Consider the following 22,605-nt stretch of genomic DNA (forward strand, 5'->3'; position numbering starts at 1 on the left):
GTTTATAAATACCAATATTTCACGTGTGTTATATTAAGTAACTAAAAAAGGGGGACAAGTGAAGTGAGATCAGTACATGGTGTCTCCTTTTGTGTTGAACAACACAAAGAAAAGATTGGGCAAAGAAAAATATTAGTACTTTAAACTCAGGCATGTTGATTAAACCAATAAGGAAATGCTTGAAAAACATTTACTTCAATTTTTTAAAATTTGTGGAACTTTGGTCAAGAGGGAACTATTTTCTTTTTAAAAAAAACCTGAACTTTATTTGCAACGTTTGTTAAGTTAGACAAGATAAGTTAGACAATCAAATAGATGAGTTTGTGAATGTACATGCGCATTTATTGCGATAAACTTTTTTTTTTATCGGTTTACGTAAAACAGTTAAAAATCGGAACGGCGAGGCGCGGCGACATGTAGACCATAATCGTTCATTATTTTATAATCGTCAGAAGTGCTACTATTTCATAGAAGAGTTAAACTAGTTATCCCACTAAAGTTTTTCCTCGATCTCTGAACATTACTTTCTAAAGCCCCCAAATGTTAAAGACTTTGTGAAGGATTGGAGAGGATTTCTCCGACATGTATGACGTAGACTATACAGATTAACACATACGACATGGTATTAAAATCTAGTTACTATTGTCATTGTACCGCCCACTTATACAGGTCAACACATACGATATAGGTATCACATCGGTAATTGTTTTCACTATAAAACGCTATAGTTTAAAAAACCAGTTTGTATCTCTCGACAAAATATTCAGAAAAACTGTTATGTTACCATTCTTACCAGCTAAAACCAAAAAGGGGTACACCTGATACAGCATTTCTTAAGATATCTAGCTCGGGACAGATCTACCCAAAAACTAAAAACCACGTGTTTTCTGTTTGTATATAAACAGACATGCACACTCCCTAGGAAGCTGCTGCATGTGGCTTGGAAGAAGTACTAGTAGTTCCTATGAAAAATGATTATCAACAAAAAACATGAAGTTTCCTTCTGAAATGTACAATCTTTTTTTGTTTTTAAACTGGATAAAGGTAAAAATTCAGTATAGGAAAAAATAATTCTGTCAGAAGTATGCAATGGACTACAATTGCTAAGTTCTTTTATGTTGGTCGATAACCGATGTAATAGCTTATATTACAATTTGCTATAGCACTTGTAAGCTGAGAAAAAAGAATAATACAAAGATTATTTGGCCAAAATTAAGGACAAAGATGCTTTTTAAAACCCAAGATTAGCTGTAGTCAGAACTCCAAACTATTTTGAAACCAACGAAAAAAACCTCCCAAAACAAACCAATAAATTACATCAAATCAAATAAAGTTTAAGCAATGTGCCACCAGGTGTTTTTCTTCTATTTGAGCGGCATATTTTATGGACGGATAACAGTGTATGATGTAGGCCTATGTGCATTATGTTGCACCAGGATATTGCTTGGGTGCAGTCCGTTTAGATGACATTTTCTGTGTGTGCGGTTCTCCATTACGTTACAAAGTAATTCAGGAAGTTCTCCACAATCTGCCCTTTCCAGAATTGAACGGTTCCACCCGCATTCATTTATTAGATTGAGAAACCTTGAAATTCGTACGAAGTAAACAGTATAAAAAAGCATGCTTATACATATGCCTTCTAATTTGGTTACACAATTCATTAATTTCAACGGCATGGAAATAAGACAGCGAAATAAGACAGCGAAAAGGATATATATATATATATATATATATATATATATATATATATATATATATATATATATATATATATATATATATATATATATATATATATATATATATAGTCAGTATTGAATTTTTAAAAAGAATGACCAACCATAAACCATAATTTGCCCGAAAAATTCGTCTTTTAATGCCCCCCCTCTTTCAGAGGAGGGAGGGCATATTGCTTTGCGTCTGTCGGTCGGGCGGTCGGTCCACCAACAGTTTCTGTTAATATTTTTTTTTCGCAGAGGTTGCAATATTGAAAGAAAATTTGGTATAACGTTACAGATTTATCATAATAATATGAAATAGGGATATGTCAACTATTTTTCACTTAATGATTGTGAGAGTGACTTTGAACATTACAATCCCAATCACCCAGTTATCTCGATCAATTAATTACTCGCGTCTGATATGATAAATACCCTTTACCCTTTTCCACACCACCCGAAAGTATAAAACTTTTAAACTTTTGTCAACAGCTTAAATTAATCGGAACTTTTCGTCTTTTAGATTTGATGTCTGTTAAAAAAGGGTATTTTTTTAGTTAGACATCCAAGAAATTCAAGTGACGCCCAAGTTTTTATTTGATGAATTGTTTATTTTATTTTATGATATTTGTAATTAGACGATTTCATTAAGTAAACAGTAAAGTTTTTAGGTCTTTTGTTTGTAGGACCTACAACATGCAGTTTCTGGCTACGATTGTCATGTTTTATGCACGTCTCAGCTAACAATGAGCATTTATATCGATGTTAAAGACTCAAGGTAAGTAACGACATTTCTCAGCAGTGCTCACCTTGACCCTTCTTGGTGATGGTTATCCGCCACACATCTTGGGTTATTTCACGACATCCCACAAAGTGCCCGTTTTAATTTTTTATAGGTATTTTTGATACTGATATAACAGTTTTCTAAGGAATAAATCAAAGAAGTTCTACATTTGAAGCAGAATTGCATAATTATGTAAAGGAATACATGTAGAGATGTATTTGATGTGTGCGCTAGTTACTGTAGCTAAACAAGAGGATGAGGGAAACGAAGACTATGTTTCATCTTGGGATCAACAAAAGAAGGCAAAGAATTAAGATATTCCCAGCACAAAGAAAATATTTTGATAATAACATTTTTGAACAGTTGTTGTTATTAGAGTGTTACCTTTGTTTTCTGTAATAGTGATACAAATCAAGACCATGCTGATTAAATCAACAAAGAATTCGTGATTTACATGTACTTCATCTTAACAAAATAAATCACATTATGGAAACTCTGGTCTAGGGGAAATGTTTTCAATGATTGAAATATCTGGTAGCAATCTACAATGTGGACAAATGACAGTATACGTCTTGATTTCTGTATCTTACAGCGGGTTAAATACATAGTAACCTCAATCCTGTCTGCGATGACTACGACTGAATCGTATGAACTGTCGTTTTCATTTATATTTCATTTTACTTTTAGACATTGTTTACTTCACCTTATTTGATAAAAAGTTCAAATTCAATTCTTTTTATTTTTAAGCTCGCGATTTTTCTTTTTATTTGTTACAGTACGAATTGACTCCTTTGAGATGTGATAATAATAAAAAAGGATAAATTTTCGATAAAAATTCGGTCAACATAAAATTTTGTGACGAAAGAAAAGAAATTTCTATGATTCGCCTAATTCTATAAAACGTTCCATGTCAATTTTTTTATTTTTTGTGCTCAAGCTTTTTCTTTTTATTTGAAACACTTTTAATTGACATTTTTGAGATAAGGTGATACTCATCCAAAATGTGAAACTTTTAAGTATACGTACACCCTACGCATGACGATTATCTTTGCTTATCGATTTACGCAAACTGTTATAAATCACCGACTAAAAGGGATGGCTTGGTGAGGTGACCTATGACTACCACAAAAAATCCAGACTATTATCAGCCTTTCCCTAATAATCATCATAATGCACTCATTTTTGAAAGTTGAGCAAAGGCCCAAAGAGTTAGGAACTCTTAAAGAATTGGAGAGGGGATTTCTCCGACATGTATGACGTAGACTATACAGGTCAACAATACGCTATAGTACAACACACAGTAGAACCTGTTGTTATTGTCGAAAGGTCCCGCCTACTTTCCCATCAAAAGCTGAGAGAATAAGGTACGAAAACAAAGATTGTCTGGCCAGAATAAAGACAAAAATGATTTTTTTTTCACACATCCACTCAGTTTTAGTTATAACCAGAACGTCAAACATTTATAAAACCAATACAGCAAAAAGACAACAAACGACATCAAATTGCAATGTGCTATCAGATGTTTTGTTTCTATTCGAGAGGAATTTTTGATGGACGGACTACAGTGTACGATGTTGCTTGTGCAATACGTTGCACCAGGATAATGCTTGCGTGCAGTATTTGCATTTCTGTTCGTTTAACATTTTCTTGGGGGTTCTCATAATGTTACAAAGAAAAAGAGATACCCTTATTGTTTGATATCCATTCTAGCAAACCAATCCAGGAAGTTCTCTTTCCAGAACTGATTAATTTTATCCACATTCATATATTAACATTGTTTTTAAAAGTTAAATGGAGAAACCTTGACATTCGGACGAAGTAAACATTAACAGACTAAAGTTTTAAAAAGCTTTCTTATCAATATGCATTTTACATAAATTACATAAATCTCCGAGTAAAGTAAAAGGCAAGGGGAACTGACGTCCGAAGTGCTATTACTTCCTAGGAGACCCGTTGAGCAAATTTTACTACACGAGTTTTCATCGATCTCTGTGACTTGTTAAAGCCCCCAAAGTTAAGAACTTTGTATATAAGGTATTGGAGAGGGGGGTTTCTCTGACATGACAAAAACTATACAGATCAACACATACGACGTAGTAGTATAATCTAGTCACTATTGTCATGGTACCGCCCACTTTCTCATTCAAAACTGAGGAGAGATATGCAAAAAAAATAGACCGATGAAAATCATCTACGAGATAAAAATCCCCACATCTTTAGCTATAAAAATAAGATATAAAACAGAAAAACCAATAACCTACATTAACTGAAGTAAAGTTTAAGCAGTGTGCCAACAGATATGGTTTTTCTATTCGAGAGACATATTTTATGGACTGATAACAGTTTTCGCTGATGTATGTTCATTGCTGTTCACCGGGGTATTGCTTGGTGCAGTCCTTGTTTTCAGATAAATTTTTTTACATGTAGTTTGATGTTCTCCTAATGCTTTATATAAACTGAATACCATTACTCTTTGATCTTCAGTATAAATATAGTATCAGGAAGTTTTGAACGTTGTATCCTTTTTTCTAGAACCTATCTCGTCAATCCGCTTTCATTTTACTCCTTTTTAAAATTTGAATTGAGAAACTTTGAGATTCGTAAGAAGTAAACTTTAGGATTGCATGACTCTATGAATTCCTTGAATTTCAATAATGATAAAGAAAACAATACAGAAAAAAACGTGGTTTAGACCCAGTATACATTGGAAACAAATTCTGATATATTTTAAACTTATATTTATTTGCCTTTCAAAATTGTTATTTCTAGAAAGTTTTTATTTTCGTATCAGAATAATTTCATACGTGGGATCATGTAAAACTCAAGTTTCTGTTAATGAGTGATTTTTTCATTAACATCCCACTTTTAATTTGCTTGAGGTTTGTAAATTCTATTTAAGAACAGAATGAAAGATTAAAAAAAGAGATAATTTGTTATAATTTTTTTTTTATCTTACATTGTCATGAAAAAGACCATCTTTATGTCATTCATAGAGTTAGGCTTTTTAAACTTACGAATCGGATTTGATAATTTTACCCTTGGATGTTCTTCATATTCATAGTTTCATTTTGACTGCAAAAGGTGTCTAGTCGAAAAGTATCCTCTTTTTGTTTACAAACGATCTTAAGATATTAATTAATTTAGTCCCCTTTAAAAATCCAAAAGGATCCCAAGGTTTCATGTGATGATTTGTTTGTTTTGTTTTATAATATTTGTAATTAAATTATAAATCATTTAGTAAACAGGTAAGTTTTTAAGTCGGCCTACAGAATTCAGTTCTTCGCTACAAAAGTCATGGTTTATGCACGGCTCAGCAGAATTGTGTGCATTTGTTTAGACGTTTAAAGGCTCAAGAGTAATTAAAAGCATTAAACTGATGATATCGCCATTTCTCACCAAATATTGTTTACCTAAATTTTTGTAGGCAGATGAAACAAGTTATTGGTGTATACATTTTACAAGTGACCGCGAAAACGTCTGTTTCTCTTGTAACAATGTCGGGATGTTGGGCGGTATTTAATCCATCATTCATCTTGGTTTGCTTGCTTCACAACATATTGACCAATCACCGATCCGTGTTGAAAACACTCGTTTAATCGTGTATATATATATATATATATATATATATATATATATATATATATATATATATATATATATATATATATATATATATATATATATATATATATATATGCATGCAGGTAATATGATATATATATTTAAAGCCGATATTGGTCTCATTTTTGTAAAATCATAATTAATTAAAGATTCTTTATCGATCTATTTCAATAAAGTACTGGGTGGTGTGACGAACATCCTTAATTGAGGATACAACTAATTGCTTTCTAACAAATACAAACTTGATGTTTTAAAATATACGTATTTTATCAGTAAAAAGCTGGGATGAAAATCATTGATTTAGATTTAAATCCATAAATTACAGTGTTAAGGAAGTCAAAGCCATGCCAAAGGTTTTTTTTTTGAAATTTTAGGTTATTGTTGCACAAAAGTTTTAATACAAAATGTCTAAAACCGAAAGATACTGAAATCTCCGCTGTAAAAAAAGGTGAGATCAGAAAGGATCCGGGTTTCATATCGTTATATATTTCTTAACAATGCGTCCGTTCCTTTTACACAATATTGATTTTTCATACATTGTAATCCACTGTCTCGTCGCTTCTGATTTATCACCGGCAAAATATTAACTGCATTTGTTGAAGATTGCTGCAAAACAACCGTAGAGTGGCAAGTATATCTATCCAGTTAAGAAAGTGTTTTGATTGATGCAAGATCAATATCACAAATTTATTTTTAATATTCGGTGGAAATTCAGCTTTACTCTGTCTACAAAATTAAAAAAATATCGGAACGAAAAGGGGATTTCAGAAAAGAAAACACGAATGGCTATCAAAAACCTAAATTTCGGTACCCATTTTATGAATTGTTTACGAGTACATGGATGCATTTGAATTTTTATGCCCTTTACAACAAGTTTCACATTTATATTGCTTGACCCGGTTTTTTATAAACAGTATACGTGTATTCTTCAAACCAGAGAGAACCCTATCGGTGCCTCACACTAATCTTACTTGCTATCTTACACCGCCAGTGAAAACTTAAAAAGATGTAATCGGAATTCTATAAAGTTTTATAATTTACGTGTAATTTAATTGATCTTACATTTCAACCAGCAATTCATGAGAATAATTTTTTTTCTTCTAAAAGTTATCGAAAAAATGTTACCAGGAGTGTATTTTGATGCCAGTGTTTGTATAAGCCAGTTTTGATCTCTTTAATTTCGTTATAACTGAGAATTAAAGGTAAATTTATATTAGCCAAATTCTTTAATTTGTATGGACAATTTTGTTAGAATCTTTTCCATTAAAAATTATCACTAAGACTATTTTTGAGACCCCCTATCAAACAATTGGACATATCCATGAATTAATTTAATTTGCTATTATCGTGTTCGTATAACACGAGAATTACTAATATAAAGCTAAAATAATACAATAGAAATAATAACTGAAGATTTTGAATCTCTTTGCGTTTTATTATCTAAGTTCTTGAATATTAAACTATATCAACACTTCATGATGAAAAAAAAAACCGAAAATCATCAAAAAGTGCAAGATGGATTAGGAATGTACATGCTCAATGAATATAAATAAAACATCCCAGCTAAAATCCACGACATCATCACTAGTTCGACTACAATTTAATCATCCAAAATTTGTACACAGTACATACACAATAAATTAAGACATCACTAGTTGTAATAAATACATGTATATAAGATGGATTTCCTTCTTTCTTTTACAATAATTCACAAACGTTTAATGAATGTTAATTATGTCAAAACTGGGAAGCTTAATGTCTTGATAGCGTGAAGACTCAGCCCTTTTCTTCTTTAAAATGTTTTTTCTTGCGAACTTCAGATTGATTTTCAATAAGGCTACGTTTTGGGCTTTCTCTGTTAGTTTGGTGTGGATCTTTCCCTTCTTTTTCTTAATTGCAGTCAGGAGAGAGGTGAAAGATGTTAGCACGCCTTTGGACCTCTCCGACATCTGAAGGTGACTCAGGTGTAACTTGTCCTGGGTCAGACTGTCGTATCCATTCTCTAGTAGGTAAAGGCAGGTGTTCTCTCTACCTGTACTTATTGCGTACTCGAAAATATTCTGACCCGAAATGTCTTTTTCGTAGGGATCTGCACCTATAATGATATAAAGACATTAAAACTGACCTTTAAAAATTGTAATCAACATATCATGGAAAGTATACAGAAATGATAGTTAACAGTAGAATACAAATTAGATACAAGAATGCATGAATTTATGGTTATTACCTGCTTTAAGTAAGACTTGCATGATGGGTACATCATCAAACAGAACAGCTCTCATTAATGGAGTCTGCCCCAACATGTTCTTGACATCAAGGCGGGCACCTGCAATTAAAGATTATACCAACATGTAAAAATCAGATTTACCCAATCGGACTTGAACTACAGTACTACATGTATTATTAAAGTTGGCTAAAAATTTTAGATAATTTTTTTTTTACTAAAATAATCTGTTTACCAGCTAGCAACCTGAACTGCATAGACACTTAGGTAATCATCATTTTTGTATGTTAGCTTACCGTGTTCATGTAGAAGACTTATCATGGCAGCATCAGACTGATCCACGGCCTCGTGTAGGGGATAGTGACTCTCAGCATCAGCCTCGTTTGGGTCACAGCCCTTCTCTATCAACTCTTTAGCGAAACATTTGTGTCCAAAACGAATGGCATAGAACAGCACTGTCTGTCCTTTGGCATTCTTTGAGGTGATCTCGTCTCCCAAGGCAAAGAGATTCAGAGGTTCAGAAGCAGCTCGTCCACGCGTTATCCTTCTGTCCAAAAGCGGCGAAAAAGAAGGTAAACTGGACGAGTGTTGGAAATTCTGCTTGCTTTGCATTCTTCCCTTCTTGCTAAAACTTAGTAGAATATGGGATGCTGAATAGCTATGCCTAAAGTTAAGAGGACAATGTTTAGTGAGTGGGAACTCACGTGGATTTATATAGGTATTCTTGTATTAAATCGTCACAAGGTTCGGCCCCCTTTTCTCACGATGGCGTGACGAAATAGCGCTGGCCTCAGATCTCATTCATAGGTAAACTGTTTACACGACTAAACACTAAGGGAAACGACAAGCGAAAAAGGTAATAAAGCAAGTCTGATGTCCAATAACATCGTGTGCGTAATATTTAGTGTTTACTCATCAATATGATTAACAAATACATGTATAAGTAATGCGTGTTATTGGCTGTAAGGCCTTCCTCGAGATTGATAACCAATAAACAGGACGAACACTCTGGGAAAACATTAAAAAAAAGATAATAGATCGATTTGACAAAATTTTTTGGTTTACCAAAAGACATCATAGGTGTATGCTATTTTCTTATAAATGTTAAACAGACACAAATTGGATGCTTTTTGTAGAGAAAAGTTTGCAAATTTTCGTTCTTTATGTATCAAATTATTGGACAATTCTATAATCGCCACGAATTTACGAGAAAGTATACGAAATAATCTACAGTGCACATAGAATTTTCTTTGAACTCTATTTTCGAGAAAGAAAGAGAAATCAATTTGAAAATGCAAATCATCGTTATATAATATTAACAATACTTAACAAAATAAACAAAGTCAGATGTTAATCTTACATTTCAAAGTACAAATCTGTTTGATTATTATGATAAGTTGCACACCTGTGAGAGAAACATGCTGACGTCATGAAAGCAAATGGCGGATTTAAGAAGGCACTGTCGTGACAAGAGAAACAATAATAAGAACTATTAAATTAATTAATATCACAACACCTTTCTCGTCATACGGTGGTAAACATGCAAATTAAAGACACTCCTATTGCATTGCAAAAGACATGATATTTCATTCAAAGTTAAATATCCAAATCTGAAATTTATGCTACGTTCATATTATATATTGCTTCTGAATTGTTTCCATTATTTTATATGCAAGTGAAATTAAAATAAGCGGTTTAAAAATGTTAAAAGTATAAGATAAGATAACAAACAGTCAAACATCAATATAAAAACACTTAATATCTGTCTTAAAATGACAAGATAGCCAGTTGGATATTTGCGTTGGACAAGAAAAGTCCTTTCAAAATGACAGGAACTGAGAAAAACATCATAAATGTGTACTAATACTAGAGTATATCTTTAAAAAAACCATGAATGAATCATTATACAATTTGGTAAGGCTTGGTTTCATCATTGATGACGACATATACTCGCTATAACATATTCATTCAAGACGTTGCTAACAACTGCAAATAAGGTTATAAACAACTAGGACTTTGAAAGTAGGATACAATGGTAGCACCTATTGACATTTGACATATATGTACATGTACATGTAAGCATGCGACTCAAACGTGATTGAGGTTTGCATGGTAGTTAACACTAGGTCCCACCTGATCGAAATAGTATACCAAGGTATAGAATGTTGAAAAAGATACATTTTTTCTTTCTTGAGTTTTGTTCTATGAAAATATTCGGTTTTTAATACATCGCTCAAAACAAAGCGGCGATCAAATGAAATTTCCTAATAAATGCAAGAGAGTTCATTACATTTTAATGGAAGAATATATTAACTTGAACAATACATAGGACCCGGACGTGGATTGAGGCGATATTTCATTTGATGCCGTGAACAAGTTAATAGTTCATTAACCCCAAATTAACCTACATGATTAAAATCCCAGACTTTTCAACGATGATTCATTCAATGTATTCAATTAAATCGTTTATTTTTTTTGTTTTTGTTCCTTTCTGAAATTAATTTGATGCTAACAGAACAAATGGCAATATTAATTCATTCAGTTAGAGCCGAAATAAACCAATAAAGCTCATTTAATAATGAGCATTGAATTGAAAATCGTAAGGCGTATCATCATACAGAATAGACTTGATCTCTGATCAAGAAATCCAATTTTATTTTGCTAATAAATACGTATGAACCTTTATTATTAGAAAATAAAGTATAACTTTAAATTTGTAGAGCTGGACTGTTGAATTGAAAGTAAATAAGTTTTCTCAATCTTGTGATCATATTCCGTTAACGAGACTGACTCCAGTCAATGCTTTGTTAAAACAGCTAGGGTATCGTTGATTGGATAACTAAAATTGTTTTTTTAATTCTGAGATTTAAACTTTAACTGTTAACGGTGTGTGTTGTATCATCAATGAAATGTAAACTGATAAAGATATAAAAACTGGTTGAAATCTTGATGTAATGTTTCTAAGCAGTAAAATCGTGTTGAAATCGTTACAATATATTCACAACCATTCATCTGAGATAGCACAATTTAAATGTATATGTGGTATGACTTTTCTAAGTCAATGATTTTTATGATGATGAATGATTTCAAATTTCATTTTTCGTAAGGAGCAAATTTCAGTGAGATATTAAGAAAAAACCAATCAGGAAATACTACATTGGTCAAACTTCAAAGCATTAAGATTGAGATTGTATTCAAGTTTCTTTGTTACTGACCGTATCAGGAGAGGTGTCACATGTTACTTTATATGTCGCATGTAACTTAACGTGGTTTTGTATAGTTGTTTTGTTATCCACCATCCATTTTCTATTCATTATGTACTGTGGTGATATATAATAAACAATAATAATTTCAAAAAAAAAAAAAAAAAAATAATACAAATAATTAAAGTGAGGACACCTTTATTGCAATGTTCATTTGAATATAAGACAGTTTGATAATTAACCTACTGAGGAGACATTGGACAAAGGACACGGTGGCAACACATCATAAAGGATATTTTATACCACTTTTTAGAACAGTAAATGCAAGAAGACACATATCAAAGACATCTAGTTGAAATCAGAACACAAAGTACAACTGATGATTAAAATCTCTAAATTTTCCTCAGCATTTGTATCTTATGCTTTAATGTTTTATAAAAAGAATTCTTGCCGACTACTGCCAATTATTATTACTTTATACCGCATCAGTTCGTGGACGAGTACTTTTTTACAGATACAATAGATAACGGCAATTTTGTCCAATATTTGATTGTCCTTAAATACTTGAAAACAAACTTTGTACGACCAGTAAGTGTCAAATTGATAACAGCATTCTCATTCTCCCATTGTGATTAACAGTTGATGAGAGATGAGTTTACGAAGACAACATGACTTTGCCACGACCTAAGCGCGCTCCTTACCGGTGAAGTTTTGTGATAAACGCATCATGTTACATGTGATGGGATATGCAGCATATTCTAAAAAAGCATGTGTGCATGTTAGTGAGAAGGTTAAGATATTTTTGGATTTCACCGTCTCGGTTAAAATGAGGCATGATTTATAATTTATTAAATGTAGCTGGCTTTAATTGTAATTGACGATCCAAGCTCCAGCAATGACACCCTTTTGAGACATTACAGTTTTAACGTATAGATCATAGAAATTCTATGAAATAATATTTTAGAAACCTTTGAATGAATATTAACCTTTGAGCAAAAAAGCCACCTTTTTAGGCATATTTATCCAGCATAGTGCCAAATACTAAAATTTACGAACACACTTCACTCTTACCAATAAACTTAGATATCGAAAAACACATATGCGATAGCATATAAGAATACTTAAATCAATAAATGCAAGTATAAAACATATCTAGCGGTGGTAACATGAAAACTATGTACACACAATAAAGAGGGAATAGATTTTTTTCTTGCCATTTGTGTCTCGTACTTTTCCAATATTTGAATGACCTTAAATTCAACTGCTAAAATCTTCTTTAGAACACATATTCTTCAGAAAGCATATGTATATGTTAATGAAAAGGTTGAATTACTTATAGATTTTATCGTCTTAGTAAAAATTAAACATATCTTATATCTAAATGTTGCTTGCTTTTACTTGTTGAACCAGCAATGATATCCTTCTAAGACATTGCAGTTTTAACATTCAGGTGAAAATTCTAAGATATATTACCTTCATTAAGGAAAGATATTAATTATTAACTATTGTTTTCTGATCTGCAGTTATTCGTGCATTGGGTCTTTTTGGACAAATAAGGCTTTCTTGAAACAAAAAAAATCATTCAAGATGCAATTACTTTGACTTCATACAAAATTCATTCTTTCAATAAACATAGAAAAACAAACTTTAACTACTTAAGTTTTAGACTAAGACATGTTGAATTAGTCGTGTATATAACGTGTTTATGCATAACATGTAAATGTATCTCAAATACATTCTCAAACTTGTTTTGGTATTAAAAAAGAAATGTAAATATGTCATTTTTGCAACGCATTTTGTATTTGGAAGTATTGAGAGAGCACAGGTATGCTCAAGTGCGATTCTTACATATGTTTTTGTTCATATTTATATACACATAATAGCAAAAGATGGTACTTGAATAAATATGCGCTCGATGTTTCAAAGTATAACAAAAAAAAATACAGCGTTAAATTGTTCTGAAAAAATATTTCCATATAATGTAAGTCATGACTCAAAGAAGACCTGTACGTTTATTTTGAATATCTTTAATTTGAAAATTGTTCTTTTGTCATAAAATTGACAGCACATTAAGTAAAACTGAAAAATGGACCAATAAATGCTTCAGTAATATGCTAATTAATGATTTTTAAAAGGTTTACTATCAAAATACTATCCAGATATTTTGTTTTAGACCAATCCAAAGAAAGACGATTAAAATTACGTTTACTCACCATTTGAGATTTCAAATAATATTTTGTCAACAAAACTCAATATTTAAAGTTAATTCTTTTTTAAAATCAAGAAAAAGCAATGTTATCAAAAATATCGATATTGACATCTATGTGCCGTTTATTCAAAAATATATGCTATGACCAACGTAGATTTAAAGTGTAACAAAGAAAATTCTGAGAAAATTTCTGTTTGTTTTTTTGGTTTTTTGCTTATTTTGTTATCAAACATTGTCAACGCCAAAGTTATTAAGGTCTTCCGTTTCCAACGGAAGACCTTATAGTGATTGTAATGTTTCTTTTTATTATTATTATTCTTATTTTTTTCCCCGATTTTCTCAGAGATGACTGGATATATTTCCTTGAAATTTTCAGGAATAGTAGGAAATGGTAAACACTAGGGACGTTTTTTTCATTTTTTCAAAAATCGTTTCCGGTCGTCCGTTTCCTGTCCCACAACAAAAAAGCTTGTCACCTCAAGATCTCAAGAATGGTAAAGACTTGAACAACGAAACTTTGTACGATAATAGACCTGTGTATGTAGATGTGTTTAAACTATTTTGTTTTGTTTGTCGTTACTTCCGGTCGTCACCGGAAGCACTTCATTAAATAGTCATTTCACGTAATAAATTTATTTTCCACAAATTAAATATATAAGTATAAATCTACACATACGTTATCTATGCAATTTTAAATCAACAAAAAAATTCTACTTCCGGTGAGATATCTCAATCATCTCAGGTAGCTGTTTTAAAACACATTTTGTACCCGCGAGATCTCAGAAACTATAAGTGATCAAGGCCCGAAACTTTCATGGATGATAGACATTTGATTGAAGATGTGTTTAACCGGTTTTGTTTTGTCTTCCGTCACTTCCGGTCCACACAGGAAGAGTTCAAACAAATCGAGCTGTTTATCAGTTAAACTTTTTGTCTTTGATATCTGTAGTGTGCTCGATGAACAATAAAATGCAAAGGGCAAGTATACAAAAAATATCTAATAAAATTTACATTAAGCACTTCCGTTTGTCCGTGTCCTGTCCCGAAACAAAAAACCTTGATTCCTAGAGATCTCAAAAACGGTGACTACTTGAACAATAAAACTTTGTGGGATGATAGACGTATGTATGTACATGTGTTTACAATATTCTGTTTTGTTCGGCGTAACTTCCGGTCGTCACCGGAAGCTCTTAAAAAATAACTATTTTTACGCATTAAATTATTTTGCCATAGAATAGATATATAAGTATAAATCTATACATAAGTAATCAATGCAATGCTATATCAACAAAAAAATTCTACTTCCGGTGAGATATCTCAAATATCTCAGGTAGCTTTTTTGAAACTCATTTTGTACAAACAAGTTCTCAGAAACTATAAGTGATCAAAGCACAAAACGTTCATGAATGATAGAGATTATATTGAAGATATGTTTAACCGGTTTCATTTTATCTTCCGTCACTTCCGGTCCACACAAAAGGAGTTCAAACAAATCGAACTGTTTATTAGTTTAACTGTTTTTCATTGATATTTGTAGTGACTTCGATGAACAATAATGTACAAAAGACAAGTATACAAGAAATATTTAATACAATTTACATTGAACGTTTCCGTTTGTCCGTTTCCTGTCCCGAGACAAAAAACCTTATTTCGACGAGATCTCATAAATGATGTCGACCTGAACAATCAAACTATGTGGGATGATAGACCTATATATGTACATTTTTTTTCAAACTTTTTTATTTTGTTCGGCGTAACTTCCGGTTGTCACCGGAAGCACTACAAATAATATGTTTTTTCTTTATTTATTTCTTTCACATGGAATGAATATATCAGTACACAATCTTAGATGTGTCATCTTTATAATGTTAAATTTTCAAATAACTGTTCCTTCCGGTGAGATATCTCAAATATCTCTGTGTAGCTTTCCCTTTTACAAATTTGATGCCCGCAAAATTTTTGTCACTGTAAGTGAATGAAACACAAAGCTTTCATGGATGATAGACATTTGATTGATGATATGTTTAGCGGGTTTTATTTTGTCAACTGCCACTTCCGGTTTTCACCGGAAGGATTCAAATAAATCATATTTTTAACAACCAAACTTTATAACCTGTTTTGTTTAGTTCGGCATTACTTCCGGTCGTCACAGAGAGTACTTCAAAAATTGATTTCTTTTTCAATCTCGTTGTTTTACATGGAAGTAACGTCTGGATATATCATTTACAATACTTATCATATTAACTATTTTCTCTATGTAAGAGAAGCAATGTCTACGGTTAAATTGATTAATGTATATCAAAACGGAAGACCTTTTTGTTGCTTTTGCAACAAGAGTCTAGTTATTATTATTATTATTATTATTTTTTTTTTCCCCGATTTTCTCAGAGATGACTAGATAGATTTTCTTGAAATTTTCAGGAATAATAGAGAATGAAAAAGTGTAGGAATGATTTTTTCATTTTTTAAAAATTCATTTCCGGTCGTCCGTTTCCTGTCCCGCAATGAAAAAGCTTGTCACCTCGAGATCTCAAAGATGGTAAAAACTTGAACAACCAATTTTTGTAGGATGATAGACCTGTGTATGTAGATGTGTTTAAACACTTTTGTTTTGTTCGTCGTAACTTCCTGTCGTCACCGGAAGCACTTCAAAAATAGTTATTATACGCATTAAATTCATTTTCCGTAAATTAAATAAATAAGTATAATTCTATACATAACTTATCTTTGCAATGTCAAATCAACAAAAAAATTCTACTTCCGGTGAGATATCTCAATCATCTCAGGAAGCCTTTTTAAAACACATTTTGTACCCGCGAGATCTCAGAAACTATAAGTGATCAAGACACGGAACTTTCGTGGATGATAGACATTTGATTGAAGATGTGTTTAAGTGGTTTCATTTTGTCTTCCGTCACTTCCGGTCCACACCGGAAGAGTTCAAACAAATCGAGCTATTTATCAGTTTAACTGTTTTTCTTTGACATGTTTAGCTAGATAAATGAAATATAACGTACAAAAGGCAAGTATACAAAAAATGTTTTATACAATTTACATTGAGCACTTCTGCATGTCCGTTTCCTGTCCCGAGACAAAAAACCTTATTTCGACGAGATCTCAAAAACGGTGACGACTTGAACAACCAAACTTTGTGGTATGATAGACCTATGTATGAACATGTGTTAACACTGTTTTGTTTTGTTCGGCGTATCTTCCGGTCGTCACCGGAAGCACTTCAAATATTTTGCTTTCTTCATATTTTATTCATTTTACATAAAATGAAAATATCAGTATATAATCTTACATATGTCATCTATATAATGTTAAATTAGCAAATAAATTTTACTTCCGGTGAGATATCTCAAATATGTCTGTGTAGCTTTGATTTTCTTGAAATTTTCAGGAATAATAGAGAATGAAAAAGTGTAGGAATGATTTTTTCATTTTTTAAAAATTCATTTCCGGTCGTCCGTTTCCTATCCCGCAATGAAAAAGCTTGTCACCTGGAGACCTCAAAGATGGTAAAGACTTGATCAACCAATTTTTGTAGGATGATAGACCTGTGTATGTAGATGTGTTTAAACACTTTTGTTTTGTTCGTCGTAACTTCCGGTCTTCACCGGAAGCACTTCAAAAATAGTTATTTTACGCATTAAATTCATTTTCCGTAAATTAAATAAATAAGTATAATTCTATGCATAACTTATCTATGCAATGTTAAATCAACAAAAAAATTCTACTTCCGGTGAGATATCTCAATCATCTCAGGAAGCCTTTTTAAAACACATTTTGTACCCGCGAGATCTCAGAAACTATAAGTGATCAAGACACGGAACTTTTGTGGATGATAGACATTTGATTGAAGATGTGTTAAACTCGTTTCATTTTGTCTTCCGTCACTTCCGGTACACACCGGAAGAGTTCAAACAAATCGAGCTGTTTATCAGTTTAACTGCTTTTCTTTGACACTTTTAGTTAGATAAATGAAATATAACGTACAAAAGGCAAGTATACAAGAAATGTTTAATACAATTTACATTGAGCACTTCCGCATGTCCGTTTCCTGTCCCGAGACAAAAAACCTTATTTCGACGAGATCTCAAAAACGGTGACGACTTGAACAACCAAACTTTGTGGGATGATAGACCTATGTATGAACATGTGTTAACACTGTTTTGTTTTGTTCGGCGTAACTTCCGGTCGTCACCGGAAGCACTTCAAAAATTTTGTTTTCTTCATATTTTATTCATTTTACATAAAATGAAAATATCAGTATATAATCTTACATATGTCATCTATATAATGTTAAATTAGCAAATAAATTTTACTTCCGGTGAGATATCTCAAATGTCTCTGTGTAGCTTTCCATTTTACAAATTTGATGTCCGTGAGATTTTTGTCACTGTAAGTGATTGAGATTATTCACAATATTTATCATATCCACTTTTTTTTCTATGTGAGAGAAGCAATGTCTTACAGTTAAATTGATACATGTATATCAAAACGGAAGACCTTTTTGTTGCTTTTGCAACAAGTGTCTAGTTTTATTATCCTAATTTTACAATATTAAATGATTTATTTTTCCATTCCAGATTACTATAGCTGACAGGCAAAGTAAAAAAATAGTACTACTAATGTATAACTAGTACAATACGTAGTTTTTTGTTCATAACAGTTGAATTCTAGCGCCCCTGAGTAAACGTAATTCATGGTTAACTAATTTTGCCTATCAAAAATTAGGACATAAATACCCTTAACGAGCATTTAAAAAAATATACCATCCTCGTTTAAACATTTGAAAAATGAGTCAATTACAAGCATATCATAAGGAAAATGTTGGTTATGTGCATTATGCATAAAATGAATGAATAAAGAAAAATGAAACTGTCGTAAAAAGCATTAACAATCTTACTACATGTACATTGTACAAATTAGGACTGCCCTTACTTTTGTTTAAATAGTGACCTTCACATAGTAATAAGTTTTCTGAATTAAACTTCTCACCTTTTACTTCTAGACCTTTATTATAAAGCAGTAAATGTCATGTAAACGTTTCAAACTAATAAATTGTTCGCCATCCACTTGCATCATGTCTTGCAATTTATGATTAAAGAGAAGATGCCTTTAAGGATGAAGGCTGATGTGTTCATTCACACTTGGTTTTGATTTTTTGATGTGTGAGTCTGTCTCTGAGTGAGTGATCCTTCTCCGGTCTGTTGCATGAGACATAAATCGCGGTTACCGAGGATGAGAGTCCGTGGAATTCTGAACTCTCTGTGTCTGTTGGACCAGCGAAGTTGAAAGGCCGTGCGATGTTCTCCCCCACTCTCAAAACCTAACGCAGCGATTCAAAGAAGTTTGAAGATTTAATGTTGGTTTTGATTTTTTGATGTGCGAGTTAACCTTCTCCGGTCTGTTGCAGTAGGTAACTAGTGCAGACTGAAATGAATAAATGCAGAAAATTTAAAGAATAAAATAGATTTGTAATAATAGTAAAAAAAATTTAATGCTGTTGATTTCAGAATGAGTAAAAAATGTGTCTGTCAGAATCAATAATGAACAACAAAATACAAAGGAATTTATCATAAATTCAAAACAATGATGTTTATTTAATAGTGCAGCCTCATAATTTTACGCACACAAAGTACTAATTCACAATAGAATTAAAAAGGATTTTTTGTACTTTATTATGTCATTTCAGATAAACAACTGAAAACAATTTAAGTACATAGCTGAATATATTAAGTGCTTCATTATCTGTTGTAAAGTCTCTCTAGAAGTACTATAATTGTTGTCTGTCATCTGGAATGGACAGCATTAAACTACAGCCGCAGTGAATCTGTCACAAAATATTCATCATTTGATAATAAAACAAAGTTAATGCTCAAAATGTGTAAACACAATAGAATATTTAATGAATTCAATGCATTTCGATTTTTTGAAAATATGACAACATTAAGTACTGTTTAGCAGTTTAATTGTATTCAGAGAAATCGTTTGTCCTGATCATACTTATAATGATGGTATTTCACATGATCAAAAACACTCCATCATATACCACAGACAACATCATAAACATGTTGCATAACTACATGTCAAGGTAAGTTGGCTATAATGTTTAAACGATAATCAATCATTCATTAAAAAGGAAAACTTTTACCAAATTGTAGTTATCTTTCTTGTCAACTATGTTATGTTGTTCGATGAATATATATAAAGACAATCATGTGAAGGTATGGGACTAAAAATTGTCGTAAACTTCAACAAAATCTGATTTAGGTAAACCCTGCAACAGCTTTATATTGCATTTGTTTAGTGCAACAGTCCCAAACAACAGCTTATTTTTCTTTCTCAAGACATACCATAAACCATTAAGGTATTGTAAATTTTGATTACAATTTTGATGCAGACTTTAATTAAGACGATTGTAAACACAATTTCTTCACTGCCCTTTATTTGTATTCTAATGCAAATATCAAGGATAAACACGATTCATTTTTTCTATTGATGATTTACGGTGTGCAGCTTTATATGCAGTCTTAAATGCACATTACTGATATAAATATTCAATATCATTTCTTGTACAAGTATCATTTTCATCGACCAAAGACAAACGACCTTGAAATTTACATTATTTTAAAGGTTTTAAAAAAAAAGAAATTATAATTGGAAATTCTGTTAAAGTTTCATAAGTTATGATAACACTCTTGTTGGACAATACTCATGTAAAAAAAAAAACTTTGTTCGAGAAGTGCATCAATAATTTATTGGTGTTTACTTTCAGGTAACTTTGTGATTCATGCTAAGCTGCAAACAATAAAACAGTTCATTTAAATTTATGTTATGCAAAGCAAATTTAAAGATACTGCCAAAAAGCTGAAGGAGGGATATATCTAAGCACAAAAAAAGAAAAAGAAAATGAATCGAAATTTTTACCTAAGTTTTTATGTCATCAGAAGCTTTTGATAAACATGTATAAGTATGAAAAACGGTAATCACAAAATATGTAATAATATTTAAGAAATATCTTAAAATCTAAACAATGTATGTAATGTCTTTGTATTTTTTTTCTCAGAAGTTTTATTAATCTCAGTATTGTCATATTGCCGTAAGTCATTCGAAAACAAACATAATGTTTAAAGTAAATGTTAAATTGATTTGCTTTAATGGTCAATGTACTGATAACCATTTTCATTGTATCATAATATCTTTATTAATCTTTATTGAGTCGAATAATTAAAAAAGAGACTTCTCTCTCTCTTTCTCTCTCTTTACATATTTTTGATTGATATAATTTATGCTTAAATGTGATAAATGAATAATTCTGACAAACTTTCATACAAAGTTTAAACTATAACATGTCATACTAATGCTATAAAACTGAATAAACCCGTGAATGTTCAACAAAATGCGGTTAACCAATATGTAGTAATTTTGTTTTTGGATGAAAGATAAGAACGAAGACTAGGATAAGCTGCTTTGAACTTGGTCAGTTGTGTGTAGTAAATGGTAATAAATCCCCAATCAGGATTTGAAAGATGCGAGTTTACATGCAGGTCATGACCTGGTTATTGTTAAAAGCACGCCCCACCTCTGTCATATTGCTTTGCAATGTTTGAATAAACTACCGATTTTATTGGAGCAATTTTCGGATTACGTAAAGAAAAATAAAGTTGTTGAACTATTGATTTATGAAATGAACTTGAAATAAAAGATATCATTGAATCTGCGTCATCTGTTTCATATTTATTTAAATATTTTACTGGAAATGGACATTGATTGTAACCTAACAATAAAACTTTATAATAAACGCGATGATTTCAATTTTTCTATAGTTAACTTTCCTTACTTATGTAGCAATATATCTTCATCACCTGCTTATGGTGTTTTTGTCTCTCAGTTAATTCGATACACAAGGGCATGTTCGTATGAACAGTTTCTGAGGCGAGGCAAGCTACTGACAAACAAGTTGATGAAACAGGACTATCACCAGTCTCGTTTGAAGTCATCTTTTCGTAAGTTCTATGGTCAGCAAATGCAATCTTCCACTGGGTAGCATGCTGACTGACGTTTTTCATACTAATTGTTAAACCATAATTACTCGCCTAATTGTCTACGGACTTTTCCGTTTGTCCCCAATTACGACAAAGAGCACACGGCGGGTGTAACCGGTCAGCAGAGGATGCTCACTCCTGACCTTACCTCAATCATTTTAGAGGTCCGCGTTGCTCTGCTTTGAATTTGTATTTCGTTTCATGGATTTTTGAGATGGTTGATGTTTGTTATTGTCATTTTTTCATAACGTATCGTTTTGTAAAGAGTGTGGTAAACTTGAAAAAGAAAAGGTATATCAAAATATTATTAATTCTCTATATAAACATTTTCTAAGAAATTCAAGTGGATAATGTATTAAAGCAAAATTTTTTTAAGGTTGCAAAATCGTTTGAAAATTGACCTCCGTGAATTTTGAAAGTGTTGAATCGGTTTTTGGATTTTTGTACGAATTTTAAATGAACCTCGGCTTTGTTAAAAAAATATAATTAAAACCCCAGTTTGCTAAGCAAGCTTAAGAAGATACATTGATACTTTTGAAGTGAAAAATTTTAAAAGCTACCCATCTATTTCATTGTTAACAAGTTATCTCTATAGGTTGGAATTTTTACCAAAATTAATAATTCGTTTCCAGAGAAAAAAGGTTAAAACTACTAAAACGAAGACAGCCAATTTTCGATCAAACAACTGTTAAGCGGTGTCTAAATTTGTTTATACGAAATACATGTAATACCACACGTGAAGGACAATTCCTAGTAAAAAGTTGCCATTTCATCAGGTATTTTTTTTATTAG

General features: G+C 31.6%; 1 protein-coding gene across 1 annotated transcript; it reads right to left on the reverse strand.

The window, feature by feature from the left end:
- Positions 1-7,563: 7,563 nt before the first annotated feature.
- LOC105317983 (putative ankyrin repeat protein RF_0381) lies at positions 7,564-9,046 on the reverse strand. The gene is made up of 3 exons (XM_011414825.4): positions 8,644-9,046; positions 8,351-8,449; positions 7,564-8,218 (listed from the first exon to the last, which is right to left on the reverse strand). The coding sequence occupies exons 1-3, from the start codon at positions 8,957-8,959 to the stop codon at positions 7,842-7,844; spliced, it is 792 nt and encodes a 263-aa protein (XP_011413127.2). The 5' UTR covers positions 8,960-9,046; the 3' UTR covers positions 7,564-7,841.
- Between the last annotated feature and the right edge of the window lie 13,559 nt (positions 9,047-22,605).

This window comes from Magallana gigas, chromosome 2 (assembly GCF_963853765.1).
Source record: "Magallana gigas chromosome 2, xbMagGiga1.1, whole genome shotgun sequence".
NCBI lineage: Eukaryota > Metazoa > Mollusca > Bivalvia > Ostreida > Ostreidae > Magallana > Magallana gigas.